This window comes from Symphodus melops (assembly GCF_947650265.1).
Source record: "Symphodus melops genome assembly, chromosome: 11".
Classification (NCBI taxonomy): Eukaryota; Metazoa; Chordata; class Actinopteri; order Labriformes; family Labridae; genus Symphodus; species Symphodus melops.
Window position 1 is genome coordinate 7,910,949 of NC_136701.1, and position 19,355 is coordinate 7,930,303.

Sequence of the window (19,355 nt, forward strand, 5' to 3'; positions counted from 1 at the left end):
TACATTTGCAAAGAAAGTAAGTAACAATCACCAGCTGTCTGTGTGACGGCCTCAGGATCGGCCTCTTCCTAGTTTGTTATTTGCTGGCTGTGTTCTCCTGTGTGTTCTCCTGTGTGTTTCTGCCAAACTGAAAAAAATGGACTCTGCTGAAAATAACGTAATCCTTATATACATTAATTAGTTTATTTTTCCATCCGAAAAACTGTGTTCTTCTTGTCGACTTCTGTAGCAGTTAACTGCTTAAACAATATGTAGAAATAACTGAAGTATTATTATTAAGTGTATTATATTTTATGTGTGATGAAAACTAGACTAATCATTTGTATTATCTGTGCTTCCATTGTAATGCAAGGTGTGTTTAATGGTCTTTGAGGCTATCAGGACCGAACATAAAAACCAAGTTTCTCAATATGCCTCCCTCATCAATCCTTTAGTGTCTGATGATCTGCTGAAATAAAAAATATGAATTAGACCCGAAACAAACAGACAGAAAACAAAGGCAGATAAATTGAATGGAGTTTAGATAAGCACCAACTTGGGCGCTGGTGGTGCAGCGGGAGTGCGCCCCATGTATCGAGGCTGTGGTCCTCGCGCGGGCGGCCCGGGTTCGCATCCGGCCCGTGGTGATTTCCGCCTCTATCCACCTTCCTCTCTCTATAATAAAGGCGAAAGGTCAAAAATAAATCTTAAAAAAAAAAAAAAGATGAGCACTAACTGAATACATACTTACTTTCTTACTTACTTACTTACTTATTAAGTAAGTAATAAGTAATGCATGCATGCATCCCCTCACAGTAGTGAGGGGATGCATGCATGTGTTTCTAGAATTGGAAAATAATGTTTGAACAAAAGAAGGGAAAAAAACAAAAAAAAGTAAGATAATAGTCTAAATTAGATAATAGTCTAACTTAGAAGTTGAGAAGATGGAAGCACTGTTGCTAAAATGGTAGCATAACAATGTCTGTTTTACAAAGAACTATTGGACTTATGAGTTCTGACTTTGTTTCTTGTGGTCATGTTGCTCTATAAGAAAGCTTTATATGAGGGTTGGTCTGTTTGCAGACCCTAAGGAGGATTCAGGAGACCAAGCAAAGCTCATAGGAGGCATCGTGGCCGGGCTTATCTTAGCTGCTGCTGTGGTGGGACTCATCTACTGGCTCTACATGAAAAATTCAAGGTGAAGTATTCCTTTGAGTCCCTGCACAATTCATGGTGGCAATGTCACATCTCCAGTGAGTGTTGTGTACGAATCAAACAGAATCTGTTGATCCACAGTCTGTCAAAAGATGACAAACACTTCTGTCTTGCCTTAAGTGATTACAAATATAGAATAACAAAGGTGCTATATTTATGTTGGAGTGGCAAGTTTGCTTTATAGTAACTAACAGTTCTCTGTAGCAGGCAGGGCAAGAAGGTAAGTCTATAGCAGAAGTTCATCATGTTTATGATTTCTGTATGATTTACAGACAAGGAAGCTGGAAAACTGGTGAAAAGGAGACAGGAACACCTGAGGAGAGCAAGAAACTAGAGGAGAACAATCATACAGTTTGAAGGCTGTGCTACATGGGATAAAAGAGGTATGAATATACACTAGCACAGGAACAGTGAGTCTGATCCAATAACTGGTTGTTTCATGTGCAAATTTCAAATAGTACTATTTAAACATATTTTTTACACACACACACACACTTATATTTTTTTTCTTGTGTGTGATTTCACATTGCAATGCAGCATTGCAGAAGCGCAAGAGGCACTGCATTTGAAAACCATAGTAACGTCACAAGCTGTAGATACAGGGAAAATGGACCCACGTTCAGGCAGGCAAGCTGATGCAGGCAAACAAAAATATTTAGGTACCAAAAATAGCAAGCAAACAGACAAGAAACCTACAGCAAAAGCTTACATAACAGGCAACAACAAGGGAACAACTAGCTGGTTAGGAGCTGACAGAAAACAGGTGTGTGAAGGAGACGACAGGCTGTTGAACAGATGAAACTAATAAGAGTGTAGCAGGCAAGGGGAGGAGGGAACAGGAGGAAAAAACACAAAGGCAGGTAGCCAAATAGAGCTTAGACACACAGATATTGTTGACACATTAATCAACAATAGTTTTAAATCTCAATGCTTACTTTAGTAAGTACAATGATATCATATGATAGGACTGACAATTGTATGATCTATGAGAATCTGGAATTGCTTTTTAAGACTAATTTTAAAAATTATGATTATGTATCACATTTTGTCTCGCATCAACATAGGAAGAAGGAGGGTGGAAGCCAACTTGCATCATTAAACACACTGACATCTTGTTGACTGCTGATGCACTAAATCATTCTCCACATACCAAGAACCAAGTCCTGTCACCAGCCTGCTGTCCCACCGAGTGAGTTTGAAGTCCACACTGAGGCCGCTTTGTCACTGTGTCATTCTTTCTTCTTATTTTTTTATTTGCGTTTCTCATTAATACGCCTTGTAATGTTGTTTGAGAACTTCTGTTACACTTTTTGGTTAGAGCTGGTTAGAGTTTGTTCTTCAAAGAATGTCTTTGAGTTGCATACCTTTTTAAGGCCTGTGTAAACAGGATTATGTGTATGTCCTGGCTGAGCATGCAAAAGTGTTTACTTTTGCACTTCCTGTGCAAATTAAATTAAATGTGCCTTTATTTAAGCTGTGTTCAGAGAAAAAGACACTTCACTGCTGTATTACTCGAATGAAACTGTCCTCAAACTGTTACCAACATGACCTCAAAATATAACCTCCTGATAGGTTTGGAAACACTGAACAATGAACTCTCTTAATAACTTTTAATGTTTAACCACAACAAAGAGTGTTAGTTATAGTCAGGATATTAAAGACATTTCACAGTGTCAGCCGTAATAACAAACTATTTTAAAACGCATTTGTGCACACCTGAGTTTGACACATGGAGCAACCCGATACAGCCGGTGGAGACATTTTTGTGAAAGACTTTATTTTAGTCTCAAGTGGGATTCTTTATTTTTCAACTAAAGATTTAAAAATGAAAGAAGTAGTGGAAAAAGAGAAACAAGTTGGAAATACAACAGCATTATGTTTTTTTCATGATGTCTAATAAATTAATGTTAGGATTTAGTTGGATACATAACATGTCATCTTCATGTCGTACCTCACTGCTTCACTGTTTTTGTTTAAGACTGGGATAAGGGTTTTGGAAAAACTTTATTTTATCGTGAATGTTCTCTGTATTTGCTTTATTATCCCATGTCTGAATAATGTAAAAATACATAAAACATGTTTTCGAAGCCTACGTTGTGGTATCACGTTTTTTATAAAGGTACTGAATGATTGATAAGTCACATGACAGTCAGTTTATAATCCTACTTATTTGTGTTCATTGGCTTTATTTTAAGAACAGGACTCTTAGCTCGGAGTTGTGAAGGATGACTTAAGACAGTAGTTGAAATAATAGTAATAGAAGTAATATTTCAGTATATAGTTTTCTAAGGAAACAATGCTTAATTTTGAAATATGACTTTTTGCTGAAAACATATACATATTTATGATTTATGTTTTTTTTCTATTATCTATTTTGACAGCAGCATCAACATGTCACCTCATTGTTCATGTTCTTTTATTGGATGAAAATTGTTGCCAATTGTAAAACGTTGAGTATTCATGTAGTAATATCATTAGGAAGGAAATGCTTTTCAGATCTTGTGACTGCTACAGTTAAGAAAAAATCCATCCAAAGGGCCAACAATATGACATTTCATTCTGTTGTTTTTTAAACTGTAAAAGTTAAATATAAAGCACACAAACTTGTTGCTTTAAAGTAATCAGGTAAACAATAAAACCAAAGACGGTAAAGAAGAGAAGGCTTTCGTAGAGATGTAAACAGACTGCAGACAGACTTGTTTTTCTTCTTTACTGTTGTTAATAAAGTGTCCATTAAAAAAATATGTTTGGTTTTTTTCAGTTTGTGGTATTAAGATAAGTCATTATTTATTTACTGTAGTTTCACATCAATGCTGATGTTTACACTAAGGATGGTACCAAGTTATTTATTGTTACCATCGCATTCTGTATTTAATATAGCTTGATGGCAATCTTTAACCCATAAGGACCCACCGTGACACAGGTGTCTCCACCCCTTTAAACTGATCAATGGCACAAAATGTTGCACACATAGCCCAAAACACAAACACACATCTATTAAATTAATCTCTACCAACTAATACATATATAAATGTATTCAACTAAGTATTTCATAGTATTTTAGTCTGTGTTCTAGCCCTCATGCCCTGTTCCTCAACACTACACTTTCACCTTGTTCAGGACAAAAATGTCCACTTACACGCTGATGCAGTATTTTTTTAGATTTTGAACTTTTTTTTGCTACTTTGACTGCATGATGTTCTTAACTAACACCTGTGCTTGTCTTTTTATTTTTAACCCTTCAAATGCCAGTTTGTTTGCATGTTGCCCCTGTTGGAAACAACCTCAACATTGACATTTTTATATATTCTCACTGCCACTGATATTATTTATATTAATAATCGCACAGTCTAAGATATGGTATTGATTAACAGCAACATTGATTTTAATGCATTTTTATTTTTTATGTAGTGACAGAAAAACAAATGCATCCACTCTTCATGTTCGTGGACAAAAATGGCACCCTCTTGTTTACATTTGCAAAATGCTATAAAATTATCTTATTTTAAGTATTTGTTGACTTTTACCACTTGATTTTTTTCATTTGCTACAGTCCTTGTCATAAATACCAAAATTGTATTTAAATTCAGAATTTTAACCCTTTAAAAACCAGTTAGATTACATATTAACACTAGCTTTTTAGGGAGAAAATAGAGAACGTTGTCTTTTTTTTTTTTTTTTTTTTTTTAAGATTTGTTTTTGGCCTTTTTGCCTTTATTGATAGAGGACAGTGGATAGAGTCGGAAGGGGGGAGAGAGTGGGGAGAGACATGCGGGAAGGTGGCCACAGGCCGGACGCGAACCCGGGCCGGGCGCGAACCCGGGCCGCCCGCGCGAGGAGCGAGGCCTCGCAACATGGTACGCGCGCTGTCGCTGCCGCTGAGCTATCGGCGCCCCCAGAACGTTGTCTTTTTTTAATCATATAATTCAAGCAACCTATTTTTTTATTTTATCATCATTGTAGGTCACAGACCTATTGAAGTAACTAAGAGTTACCTTAACGTTTGTGTGTGTGTGTGTGTGTGTGTGTGTGTGTGTGTGTGTGTTTGTGTTTGTGTGTGTGTGTGTGTGTGTGTGTGTGTGTGTGTGTGTGTGTGTGTGTGAGAGAGAGAGAGAGAGATAGAGAGAAAAATAACATCAAATAGTAAATTTAGAACAATTGAACAAGAGCTGTGTGTGAAATTGCTCCCTTGGCCAAAAATGAATAAATCTTAATCTGGTAAAAAACATTAAAAACTACAATTTTCAAGTCTGGAGTTTATAAAAAACCCCAAAAACATTTAACCAAAACATTGTGAAGTTATACTGTAGGTAACAAGGACTGAAAACATGTGGTTAACATGGGTGTAGATAGGACAAAAATGTCCACGAACATGAAGAAAGGAACTTTTCTATATTTAAGTATATTTTTTATATTTTTAAATCTTCAACTCCATAACCTTAAATTTATGACAAAAACTCAGACCTTTGAGAAGTTTCAGCCCAAATGTTATAACACAGCCAAAATAGTTGAAGAAAAGAAAGTGAAGTGGACAAAAATGGCCAGGATCAGGCATAAGGGCATTTGCTTACAATTTCCTACAATTGCAAATAAACAGACAAAAATAAAACTGGCCCATTTTTCTTTTTTCCACTTGAAACCAAAAATAAGTACATTTTCTTTCTAGCCTACAAGCTCAAGTCCGCATCTCCCAACATGAAAAGATCTGTGTAGCCTACATCCATTATGTGCCTTTTGTCATTGATGTGCAGAGAACATCAGACCACAAGACATGCCAATGTGAACTGGGAATTGCCACTGACTAATGAACTGGAGGCCCAGCTGTGAGGAGGACCGCCTCGCTCAGGGCCTCAACACTTTCTCTATTCTCTAGTCTTGAGTAACATCAGTCCCACTGTGCCACCCACTGGCCTGAGAAGGCTGCCCACAGCAGTCTGGAACAGTTTATTTATAGGAGAACGCAAGAGAGACAGGTAAAGACAGTTTTGTTCAGGTAGGAATGTTATATTGTTGAACAACACAGAATAACATCAACATTACAGAAACGACATTGCTCATGCCTGTTTGTGCATTGATGTATAATAAAAGCAATAGGCTGTAACAAACTCTTCAACATGGAACCTCTTAATGAATAAGTCATTTAAATCTCACATTTAAAGTAAGTGAGACTCCATTGACTGCAATTACTCTCAATGCCCTGCTAAGTGTTGCGTGCATTATTGCTGTGAAAATAATAATGGAGGGAACCCCAATTAATGTTTGACTAGGGCCCCAACAGACTATGGAGGCAACCTTGAATGTGGAATTCACTGTTCATCTCTTTGTTACAGTTTATTTAACATAGAATAACTCCCTATCATCAAACAATGAAACAGCCCATCTTCTTTGTTATTTTAGCCATTAACTCAGAAGAAATTTAAATGCTGCTTAAAATGTGAATGTGTCATGTGTTGCTGGCTTGTTTGGGAGTAGGAAGAGTGAGGGTCACTCATGTTGCCTAGATTTCCCTAGACTGGGGATATAACACAAAACAAAGCAAAGAATTAATGTCTTTATTTACTTATTCGTGAAAATAACTTATCAAGAAAAACATTGTGTATAAATTAATTGCACATTTAATCTAAGCTCTACATATTATTTACACTTAAAATGTTTCCCACATTAATAAGAAAATGAAATATAAAAACATAATCTAAGGCCACTTTCCCCTTGACAGGGGAGTCCAATGGAATGCAAAATTCTGAGGTTACATTTTTTTGAAGTTTAAGAAAATTAGAAGTATAAAGAGAGCGCAAAGCCAAGCCCCAAGTTAAAGGGAAATGCCACAAGAGTTCTAAAATAACTCTATTGAATATGGTGGCCTGGATTTCAAGATATCAATAACGTTCACTGTCTAACTTTAAAAATGTATTAGTTTTAATAGTTTTCTGCTTTGGATTAGCCTTGATGACAATGAACCAAATTCAACTTATTGTATACAGCTCCTCAGTATGAAAAATTACAAACAGATAATCATTCTGATAACTGTTCAGGAAAAAGTGGCTCTCTGTGCATTTGTTTGCTTTCTTAATAAGTACTATGACTATGTTGCATCACAAAAAAGGACTGCTGAGAGGTCACTTTGCTCCAACATCTGTCTATAGTAAGTATAGTATTTTAGACTTTCAGTTTAGATTTTCTAGTTGTTTTTTTTTACAGCTTTGTTCTTTTTCGCCTCCATTTCTATTTCTCAGAATAAAATTGAAGTCTCTATACTGCAGAGATGCAGAAGTTCAGTAGCATTGCTATATATATAAAAATAACAGTTTGTACAGGAGAAAACTGAAGAATGCTTGTCCTATAAAAAACATTGGTGTACATGCTCAGGAGTATTTACAGCCTGGGTGTTTGCAATGTATTGTTATGTTGGCAAAAAAGAAGTCCCAAAACTGAAGAAAGTGTCAAAATGGAATGATTATACTAGCCTGGTTTTGCCATCTATTTTAAAGTATGGAAAAAACTACTCCTCTGCCAGGTCAAGCACTTAAACAAAACAAAATGACAATACAAAAATATTTTCTCATGTTGAAATAACTCTTTCAGTTTATGGGAGACATCTTGAAGGCATACGGCAGAAATACAGCTTACAGATTTTAAGTTAAGGCAGTTTAAATTCACCCATACTGCACAGAAAAGTTGCATATGTCTCGTCTATTTCACGATCGTCTTTAGAGGATCTGTTCGTCCCTGCAGGGTCAACACTGCAGCACAGCATAAGAAGAAAGCTTCTACAGTGCAACCAGATGACTTTTGATTGAGGAAATTCCTCAAACATTGGGGAATATTGACACTCTGACCATGTGATGGCTTTGATATTAAACTAGATCCAGTATGAAAACCACTGAGCTTTTCATCTGTGAGCTCAGACCTCAGTCAAACATCATTTTGATCAACACAACAATATACACCAGTGATTTGGGCTAAAATGCAGGCACGATTGTCTCTGGCTTTTGATGTTGAAAAATAATTAAACACATTTAACACTAACATTTCTGTCTTCAACCCCTGTAAGACACTAGTTGATAAATAATGGCGCTCCACTAGTCCAGAGCTGTCAAGAAGTTTTCCAGCTCTGAGGGAATCAATAATCCATCCGCAGGCTCTTTCTGACTTCCACCTGAAAGTCATTCTCATTCTGAAAAGCAGGTATTTCCTGTGACATTAAGAGGAACACAAGAAAGGAGATCTGGAGAAGTTAGAAAAGAGAGCAGTGGAGCCACTGGTTGTAAATAAGAGTGACCCTAATAGGTTGACATGAGAGGAAATTCTTTTTTTCTGTTTAAAAGCCACTTTCCATAAAGTGTAGAGGCTAGTACAGTAGAATTTGACAGGAACACTGCAACAGTAGCAGGATCATACAGAACAGGCATTCAAGCAAACCACGGGAAGAAGTGTTGAAAACAGGGCAGAACAGGCAGATCGCACTGTAAACATTAGCAAACCTGGTTCTTTTTTGTTCATGTTGAAATCATCAAAAGGTATGTTCTCTGATTTTGTGTTTCTGCAGTGTTTTGGTTATAATCACTCTGTGAAATAACTCTGCTTGGTAACAGAACTGAGGACTACTTTCAAAATGTTCTTTATTCAGCACATTTTTGTTGTTCTGAAAATCAATTTAAGGTCAGTCCATCCAGGTAACCACTTATTTTCTGTGTTTGCTTTACAATGTCCCAAGAACTAGACGTTTAGTCTTGGGGCCATTAAGGCAAACTCTCGGAGAATGCCTCTGGCCACATCGACTTTGTACTGGGCAATGGTCAACGCCCGCTTCACGTCCTCAAAGGAGTAACCCTCCCCCATCAACTTGGCTATCTTTGCATCCACAGTCTCCAGATCCAGGCACTGGGGTTTACCTGGCTGACTATCTGAAGGGATCTTCCTCGGTAGTGGCTTGGGCGGTCTGGCGGGGGCCTGCAAACAGTCCATCGAGACTTGGAGAGAGAGGAGAGAAATCATTTCAGAGGAAAAAGGGCACCTCATACTAAGACACACTTACTGATCAAGGAATGGTTAATAGATGTATGGTTGCATAAAGCTTTTCTTGTTTTTTGACCACTTAGAGCCCTTTTACGTGGGATGTCACATTCACACACACATATCTACATAAAATACAAAGTGAATTAAGCGATAAATGAATCTGTCACTAAGCCACATGTCACAGTGTTAAAATAAATGAGTAACTTGACCCCATTGCAGAATCTAATCAAACAATTGTTTATTCCCACAAACAAACGAAAGGCAAAATAAGGCTTACTTCTTTAAAGTCCCAATAAATGTCAGAAATTATAAATTCAATAAAACTTTTAAAACATAAAGAACCAAAAGAAATCTGTACAGAACTCAGGTACATAGTTTGAACTGACAATAACAGGAAAAGAACACAGGGGTAATTAGACACAGGTGAGAATAGTGACACAGGTGAAGACAACAAGGGCAGTAAACACTGAGGGAAACCAGACAATGGGAGGATGTAAGACGAGACAAAAAAAACCTACACAATAAAACAGTAAAGACTAAACTCTGAAATAAACAAAATACAAAACTAAACCAGACATGACATTACACCACAGCTGCCCAGACAAAACAATGTATCGTGCAGACTAAATATTGGGGAAAACATATCCATAATAAAGACCTGTCTTTAATATCTAGAAAACAGATGCTAAAGAATTTCAGCTTCTAGAATCCTAGAATACTGAGGGATGGTAAAATATGATATGTCTGGTCAAGATCTAGTTGAAATGAAAGAACTGGAAGTAAGATCTTCGCAGGACTTCTTCGCGTTGTCTTTTTTGATTACTCATCATCTACATGTGTTTATTTGACAGAACTAAGCCTAGTCAGTATGATAGCTTCTTTCCACAAAACAAGAGCAAACTGCTTGACTAGCAATAACGTAATATGCTTGACATTGACAGATGTGACTCTACCTTGACTGTTTTTGAAATAGCTGAATTCTAGGCAGCATCTGGAGCCTTTAACATTTTCTGTAGTTCTTCTGACCGGAGGCAGAGGAACAGCATTGTTCAGCATGTTAAAAACTGTGTCTAAACCACAGATGACACAAAACATGTAACAGGTAATGTGTCAGTTAACAAAGTCATGTGATATATTATGTACTGTGTGATACTACTTTTTATGAGAGAGCCAGCTCACCTGGGGTTAAAAGCAGGTGATCCTGGCCAGAGGACAGCCTGTGTGGTTTTGTGATGATGGAGGAGGAGTTGCAGGATGAGGCCGTCCTCAAACAGGAGGAGAGATCTGTGAGGCTGTGTCGAGCTGGTGGGGGAGGCGGAGGCAGGGAGGGTGGGCAGCTATTAAAAGCCTCTTTTAAAGCTGAAACACAATAGAATCCATAAATGAGCGCTCTGATATAATTACACATGCATACATATTTAACAGGGAGGTGGCAATAAAGTCCAAAGAAAAAATTATGATGGAGAGTGCTTGCCATGTTGACCTTTAGAAGAAAATCAAGGATGTTATGCCACATACAAAAGTGTTTGTCTTGGTAGATACAGTCCTGAAATTCAGCTCATAAGGCATCAAACTAAAACAAACCTTGAGGGGGCAGCAGAATGTCATAGTCAGATGATGAATTGTTGGCATTGAAGAGGTTGGAGGCAGCATGTGCCCCCCTGAGCGAGTCTGAGTATCCCCCTTAAAAAAGCAAGCAGAGTGCAGCAAAACAGTTTACACAGCTATTGTAACAGAGCACCACATGCAATTTTGTTATCACCCTTTTTCAATGAGAAAGAATAATCGTTTAATGAAGTTTGCATTTCTGTTTTTGATAAGGGTTTCAAACAAGATAGAATAACATCGATCACCCTTACTATTTTTACTTTAGAATAAGAACCTGAAAAAACAAAGAAACAATTGATCTGTTGTTGAATCCAACTGCATGATCTGATGCTTTTTCAACAGAACCAAAATATCATTGACCCAACAGTCAGACTGACTCGTTTAGCAGTGTTCATAAAGGTTTTTTGTGCAATATATCCATTCTGCTTTCTGAAACCTTAAGTATGATTAAAACATTATCTATGCATACTTCATCAAAAATACAGGCTTGATGTGATATACAGATCAATGCAAGTATAAGCAGATTGTGTTCACGGACAGACGCTTGCAAAACTGATTGAATTATTTTGAGCATTGTCATCATTCTTTTTTTTCAGATTTGAAGACTATCTACAGCATAGTTATCCATGATTTACAAAGTGTAACATAATAGGATGTTAATCTCGGCTGGTTTAAGTACTCACTGGGCTCAGGAGGGCCAGGCTTCTTCTCCTTGGTGCAGGGCTCTGGGGAGCTGTTCTCAAAGTTTCTGGATGACAAAGATTCACAGCAGTTTAATTTTACTCTTACTCGATTATTGTTGGTGTATCATTGTGTTGATACTTTGAGAAGAGGCTGGTACCTGCTTGGTAAAGAGAGGCAAAGGGGGGACTGACTCAGGCAGAGGTTGGATGAAGGGATCTGGTAATCCTGCACCCTTACCATCGCTCCACGCTGATTCTCCACCACAGCACTGCTGAAAGGGTTGAACAGTCAAAGCTTACAATCAAGAATCACAAAAATGCCACTTGCTTTCTCACTTCTGACAGGCTATTGCGTCTGTACACCAAAACACAATTAACTTAAGTCTAAATAAAAGTGAATAGACATTTTTATATTTGCATTAACTATTTAAGGTTCAATAAATATCTGCCAATTCTGCAGCGTCTCTCCATGCATCTCTGGTGGGAGGGACTAAGAAGAAAGTGCGGAAAAAAAGGCTTCACAAAGTCATTCATATCCGTATCTTTGACTGTTTTTCTTGCGTCTACTATCCACCTGGACACCTTCTGTGTTTTCTCATAAATATAATTAACATTTTGAAAAGAGTATTTATTAAAATTGGCTGCACAAATGTCAACTGCTACAAATAAAAGAATCACAATCAGGAATTAAATACTTCGATATTAATATCACACATTCTATCTGTACACTGTGGAAAGAAAATGTTTCTGCTTTAACAATCAGTCAATCAGTGGATTTCTGGAAACAGGTTCCATGTGCTGTGTACTCTCTCTCATCCAACTTAAAGTGCTCCCTTAAAGCAAACTCCTTGCCAGATAGAATCAATAAAAATAGTAGGGGCTTTCAAGCAACAACTCACATATTTCAGTTTAGTTTCTAATGATCTAGCTACTGGTAATCCTTTTACCAAGTATATATTGGAAATATTGGGTATATCAGTCAGTTCCCACATATATCTATTTTAGGTAGATCTCCTAAAGAACTCGGCACTGCATCCACCCAAGATAATGTTAATGCTTTGCCTCTTTGATTGCACATAGGAAGATCCTTTTCCAATGGAAAAGCCTACAACCACTCTCCTTACAGCTTGACTGCGTGATGATTTTTTCCCTTCAAGCTATAAAAAGTAACATTAAATCTCACATGCTCTTCCAAAAGGTTTTATTGCCTCTGGAAGCCACTGCTTGACTATGTTGATACTGTCTACTTGCTTATCTGACGAAAGGTCTGGCTTATTTAAACCAGACCCTTTCCTCTGTTCCAGATACGCAGCCAGCCACCAGATATGACCCCCTGAATCTGAGAAGGGGTGAACCTGCGGGTGCATGGATACCCAATTTTATTCACAATTTTATTTTTGTTTGAGTCCAGCCAGCAACTTTTTTACATTTTAAACCGACCTAATCTAATTATGGAAGCAGCTTAGCAGTTCTTAGGTATACAGCAAGCATTTTCAAAGCTGCTTGACACCAGGAATTCTCCCTAAAGCTACCCAACCTCAATGGTAAACATCTCTTGAGGAAGTAAGGATGGTCAGAAAATGGAATCTTGGACAAAACGTTAATGTCTAAATAAAATAGGAATTTAAAGTTTTGTGAGTGAATGTTCTTCTACTTACTTTTGGCTACTGGTAATTGTGGACATCATTGGAGAGTCTCGTGAGGGAAGGATGTCATACTCGTCGTTGAACTGTACATCATTTAAGAAGGGCTGTACAGCAGAGAAGGACAGGGGGAATTTCAACAAAATCAATTACGATAAGGTGCATTATTTTACCATCAGTCCATTTTCTTATTTTCATATCTAACTGTCATTTTATTATCTGTTCTGTTCTTCAACAGATTTGATTCTTGTCACACTCCCTACCCAACGCACCAGAACATGGACCAGCATGCATTGACCCTGCTCATCCCCACACTCAAGCTTTTCAGCAGCATTTGTTCTTTGACTTCTCCAATGCCTCCAACACAATCCAGCTCTTAGCGCTCAAAAGGAAACAGAATAGACTGTTACCTGGCTGCATGGACAGTAGACTACTTCACTCACAGACCACAGTATTTGAGACTTCAGGACTGTATGTTTGACATGGTGGTCTAAAGCACGGGGCACAGTTCTCCAACAACACATATTTGTGTGGTGTGTATATAAGGAAATTGAACAGGACATGATTGACTTTGTCAACAGTCAGCCAACAGACTGCCCTGGTTAACTTGCACAGATTGGGACTTGAGAAGGTGGACATACAAATACTTGTGTATCAAAAAACTGGACAGGTCCAGGACAGTTTTTCCTTCACAGTTTTCACACATCACAGCTGCCTGTATATATACAAATGTGGGCTTCATAGAGCGGTATTTTTGGGAAAGCCTGGTCTGCTAGCTAGAGATGGTATCCACCCTACTTTTGCTGGTGCAGTTTATTAGTCCCAAACCCTGACAACAACTCATCCGAGTTCCGACCAGGAGGCAGAGCTGCAGTCTTACTTCTCTGCACTTCCTTTAGATCTGTTTACCTGCCACTATAGCTGTCCTTATGACTGTAACTCTACTTAACTTCGATCGCGATCTAGACGTCAGCCTATCGTCTGTCATTAAAACCGAAAGTAAAGACGGTCGCGATGTGACTGTATTTGCTGAATGAATATTAAAATATGTAACGTAGTGTTAAAAGGCTGCATCAATCAATTTATCATTTGTTGCAGCAAGAAAAGGCAGAGGATCATCAGGCAAAGAGGAGGAAAGGTGAGAACTGTAATAAGCTAAGAGAATGAGAAACATAGTGAAGGAGCCTACAGATGAAACAAACAAAAAATAGAGATGTAAATGTGGCCTAGGCTGGAAAACGAAAGGACATGTAATGAATCAGAATATTTCAAGGCCATGTTCAGTCACAGTATGAATTATCCATCAATAATATTATTTGGATGGATAAGTAATAATGTGACTAAACATGGCATTACAGTTCAAGTAATCAGTAATCATGACTCAGTAGTATACCTGGACTTTTGATTTTAAAAATTCAACAGAGGATGAGACAGGAGAGAGACATGAAGACCAGGACCCAGTTACATCCCTGGCATCTAAATCTATTTTAGTAAATGATCTGATATCAGAGAATCGTATTGATTTACTTTGTCTAACAGAAACCTGGTTGTCTCAAGATGAATATGTTAGTTTGAATGAATCCACCCCTCCCAGTCATTTTAATACTCATACCTCGAGACGCTGGCAGAGGTGGTGGAGTAGCAGCTATTTTCAATTCTGGTCTTTAGCACAGCTTTCATGTCAATATGAGACTCTATTGGCTTCACCCAGAGTGTAAACAAACCTACTCATCGATTAGCCACACCCTGGATCTTGTTCTAGCTTATGGCATTGAAATGAATAACTTGACAGTTTTTCAAGAAAATCCAATCATTTCTTAGTAACCTTTGACTTCTTCTTACCAGCATTAAGTCCTCTTAATCAAAAAGTGCTCTCTAGAAGTTTATCTGATAGCGCTGTAGCTAAATTTAAGGAAGCTATTTCAGCTGCTTTTCATTCTGTACCATGCCCTAAACCAGCACTGTAGCCAGGCTGACAGAGAGTCATAGCTCCATTAAACCATCAATTCCTTTAGCCCTTAGCAGTAACGATTTCATGAGTTTTTTTAGTGATAAAATTCTAAACATTAGAGACAAAATTAGCAACCTACTACCTTTACTCAGTGCAGATTCCTCCTATATTTTGGATACAGCAGAAACAGTTACACATTCTGACACTAGCCACGACTGTTTCTCTCCAATTAACCTTCCAGAACTAAACTCGATAATTTCTGCGTCTAAACCATCAACCTGTCTTTTAGATCCAATCCCAACCAAGCTGTTTAAGGAAGTCTTTCCCCTAGTTAGCAGCTCCATACTAGATATGATGTAACCCAGTCATTTAAAGTAGCTGTAATTAAACGGCTCCTTCAAAAGCCTACTCTTGATCCAGGAACTCTAGCTAACTATAGAACTATATCTAACCTTCCTTTTATCTCTAAGATCCTAGAGAAAGTGGTAGCTCATCAGTTGTGTGACTTTCTCCACAACATCAGCTTGTTTAAGGAGTTTCAGTCATGATTTAGAGTTTACCATAGCACTGAGACTGCACTAGTTAGAGAAGTGAATGATCTTCTATTATCCAGGGCACTTCTATCTGTGCTCATCCTTTTGACACGATTGATCATTAGATCCTGTTACAAAGACTAGAACAATTACTTTGAGTTACAGGGTCGGCTTTAAGTTGGTTTAAGTCGTATTTATCAGACAGATCTCAGTTTGTGCATGTTCATGATGAGTCCTCTATGTACACCAAAGTCATTCTTTCAAGAATAGACTCAAAACTTTTCTTTTTGATAAATCTTATTGCTAGGGCTGGATCAGGTATAGACCAGCTCATAGTTATGCTGCTATAGGCCTAGACTACCGGGGGAACTGGCACCCTGAACTCTTATCTCTCTCTCTCCCTGCTTTCATATCCTATTACTGCATGCCACTATCTTTAAATGTACTAACATCTCCTTTTTCTGGGAGCTCCTGAGCTCTCTTATGTTCCTCGTGACTGTTAGTGAGGGTGGCCTGCCCAAACAACCACCCCCCTTCCATCCTATCCTATCCTTCTTTCTGCATCTTATCCCATCTCCCCCATCTCATTTCAAGCCCAGCACAGTTTAGAATATGGCTTTTCTGTCATGAGCCCAGGTCTGCTGAAGATTTCTGCATGTTAAAAGGGAGTTTTTTCTTGCCACGCTGTGACGGATTAAGCTGGGCTCTTGTAATATAACCATAAGTAAGGTCCTTTACCTGCTTTTTGTAAACATAACAATGAGCATAGTCTTGTTACCTACTCTTTTGTAATGTTAAAAGACAAACAGTAAGGTCCTCTACCTGCTTTTGTAAAGTCTTAAAATAGTGTACCTGTTATGAATTGACGCAAAACAAATAAAGATTAATTGATTGATTGATTGATATACAGAACCAAACTGCAGCTGCTAAGAAAACTGAGGTTATTTGAAGTGTGCAGTTCTAAGGACAGGAGGGAGTGCAAAAAGGGACAGAAAAAGACTCTGGGCAGAAAAACAAACTGGCCAGGTCTTTTCTGGACTGTGTTCTGGATTCCATAGAGGAGGTATGTGAGAAGAAGATGCCAAAGCTGACATCCATGTGGGGCAGATTCTCTCATCTCTTTCATGAGACTGTAAAAGCTCTCTAAGCAGCAGACCTTTGTTACACATTCTGCAACAAGTAGGCCTGTTGTTTGTAGGTCAGTCATGCCATCTGCTGATACATTTTGGAAATCCAGTTTTCCCATTACAAGCAGAATCTGTCTCATCCTGAAGTGTTTCCTCTGCTACAACAATCAACTTACTCTATAGTATCCAATTATTTTTACACATCTTTAATTAATTAAAGTTCATTCTAATTTGTCGTAAAAGCTCTTAAAGGCCTACTGCATCTTAACAGCAGACCTTTAGAAGAGGTTGTTTCTACACACTACAATTGTTCTCTATTACTACAGTGTAAAATTGTCTGTCAACTGTTTTATTTTGTGGGACTTAGAGATGTGTATATTATTTTTTGGTAGGGGGTAGGGATGTAGGAGTTGTGTGTGTTTGTGTGTTTTGAACAAAGCTTTGAGTAAACTGTATTACCAGGAACAAATAAGTTGTGCAAAAAATGTGGATTGAAATAATGTGATATTTAGAATTTAGAAAAGGTATGGTGGGTGTATTAATATTTGTTCAATACAACCACCAAAGAAGCCATAAGGTGACGATAGTTTCAGCCTTTTAAATCCCTTCACCTCAGATGTTTAAACAGAAATCGTATTCCTACCTTGCAGCTTTCTGAGTTTCCTGTCCTGTCAATTTTGTTATGCAACTTTCCAAATTCTGCTGATGGGCAACTGAACGGTCGTCCATTCAGGTGAGGGGTGGGTCCTAGTTGGAGCAGATGCTCAGATCCAGTCCGATGGTCATCTGAAGAGGGGCTGTCCTTGGAGAGAAATGTCTGAGGGTTTATCTGAAAATCTGCCATCCCACTGTTAGAGGAAGCCATGGAAGAAGAACTGGGAAGCCAAGAATTGCGTGACTCAGAGGGGATGAAAGCTGGACGTTCAGAAGGAGGTAAAGGAGGTGGGTCCCTCTGGGGTGGAGGTGGTGCTGGAAGAGGCTTATCCTGCTTTCTGGACATGCTTGGTGAAGACTAAAGTGATGGAGAGATATGCTTCATTTACTGATAAAATATATTAATGAACAACTTGGAATTTTTGTTTGTAGTATTGGCAAAGCTCAGGAGAAATATGCACAAATTTAAAGATAGTTAACCCTTTATTTTCATATATATTTGTATAGGGAGAAGGCAGTTATTTACCTTTGGGGAACTGTTGGGACTTGAGGATGGGGAGTGGATGGCGCCCTTCTGAATAAGGTCAAGCCGGGGTGGAACGGGAGGAAGGCTGAGGTGCTGCAAGCAGTGACTTTGGTCCCCCCCATAAACTTTTCTGTGTTGGCTGACAGGTGAAGAACTAGGAGACACCATGGGTGAGTTCTCGCGCTCTGCGCAATGCTAAAAGAAAAGTAAAATATCTCTTACTGTAAGTCATTTATTATCAGCTGTTGTGTGTTGTCAATATAAATGCATCATCTGGGCTTGTATTAACCCAACTAATAATTGAGATCTAAAAACAAATACATTTTGAAAATAACGTGACTTTTTAAAATTCCTATGTGACAGTACAGAAACAGGAATGATGACACCATTTAGTATATATTCATGACTCTACGTACAATGTGATCAAACTACTTTGATCATCATTAATGTGTTTGCTGAAGATTTATTTATGTTGAATACATACACTAGCGATCAAAAGTTTGGACACACAACAGTAACAGTGTTTTAGAATGGCTTTTCTCTATTGTTACTATTTTCCACATTTGAGAATAATAGAAGATATTAAAAATAAAGAAAATAAAACGCTTAATTTCAGCATTCACGTCTGACAGGGAGAAGTATAGTGGACACTGAGCATTTTTCTGCGAGGCAAAGAGATCTACGTCTGCCTGGCCATATCTCTGCAGATTTGTTCCACCACCTGTGGATGGAGAGTCCACCACCCGTCAAGAGGGTTTCTTCGTGACAGAAGATCTGCACCCCTGCTCAAAATGCCTGAAGCGAGCGAATGGAGCGGCAGAGCACTTTGTGTGTTAACATCCTGAACGTGTATTTCCATAGGTCTGCTCAACACACAGAGATCTAAAATGGGATGGAGAGATGAGCTCCCATATTTTGGAACGAATAAGTAGCGAAGAAAAGAATCAGACGTTCACGTCCTCGTCCACAACGGTTCTGACAGCTTGTTTGTTTAACAAAGATGTTAAACCTGGGTGGTTTCATGGCGAACTGTAGTCTGCAACCCCCGAGAGACAGTTGACAGAATGCATGGTGGGCATGCGCGCCACTGATCTGCCCGACCTGAGAGGGGACCCCCGGGGTTGTCCTTTCGTGACCTCACTCCTAGCGTCTGACGAGGGAGCTCTGCAATCAGAGGGGTGTGAGCTCCCTCCCTCTGCGGGCACGAAGGGAGCATGACACATTTGTTCTTGATTTGGTTTTGTTTTTGCAACTCACCCTTGGTGAGTAACCCTTGAGCTTGTTCAGCAGCTGCCTGTCTATGTGGTCTGGCGCCACCCTGTTTTCCCCTGACTGCAGCCGCCGTCTCCTCTATCTCAGTTTGAACATTTGACATGTTATCTTTGTGCTTTTTCAATCCAATATTGGGTTTTAATGTTTC

The 19,355-nt window shown here is 38.5% G+C and overlaps 2 protein-coding genes across 7 annotated transcripts in view; one reads left to right on the forward strand and one right to left on the reverse strand.

The window, feature by feature from the left end:
- LOC306832157 (CD166 antigen homolog) overlaps positions 1–3,954 on the forward strand; it is a 58,764-nt gene extending 54,810 nt beyond the window's left edge. The window contains exons 14-16 of one of the 2 annotated variants that reach the window (XM_079356605.1): positions 1,063–1,177; positions 1,467–1,577; positions 2,259–3,954. In XM_079356605.1, coding sequence (XP_079212731.1) covers positions 1,063–1,177; positions 1,467–1,551 — 200 coding nt within the window. In that variant the 3' untranslated portion in view covers positions 1,552–1,577; positions 2,259–3,954. The remainder of the gene's footprint in view (positions 1–1,062; positions 1,178–1,466; positions 1,578–2,258) is intronic. The other variant, XM_079356606.1, reaches the window with a different exon arrangement.
- A 2,776-nt stretch (positions 3,955–6,730) lies between these two features.
- cblb (Cbl proto-oncogene B, E3 ubiquitin protein ligase) overlaps positions 6,731–19,355 on the reverse strand; it is a 48,896-nt gene continuing 36,271 nt past the window's right edge. The window contains exons 11-19 of one of the 5 annotated variants that reach the window (XM_079356595.1): positions 17,936–18,130; positions 17,399–17,557; positions 13,160–13,251; positions 11,660–11,773; positions 11,502–11,566; positions 10,795–10,893; positions 10,390–10,569; positions 10,164–10,280; positions 6,731–9,164 (exon numbers count right to left, since the gene is read on the reverse strand). In XM_079356595.1, the coding sequence (XP_079212721.1) occupies positions 8,911–9,164; positions 10,164–10,280; positions 10,390–10,569; positions 10,795–10,893; positions 11,502–11,566; positions 11,660–11,773; positions 13,160–13,251; positions 17,399–17,557; positions 17,936–18,130 (1,275 nt within the window). In that variant the 3' untranslated portion in view covers positions 6,731–8,910. Of the gene's footprint in view, positions 9,165–10,163; positions 10,281–10,389; positions 10,570–10,794; positions 10,894–11,501; positions 11,567–11,659; positions 11,774–13,159; positions 13,252–17,398; positions 17,768–17,935; positions 18,131–19,355 lie in introns of all 5 variants that reach the window. The other 4 variants (XM_079356593.1, XM_079356592.1, XM_079356596.1 and 1 more) reach the window with 4 other exon arrangements.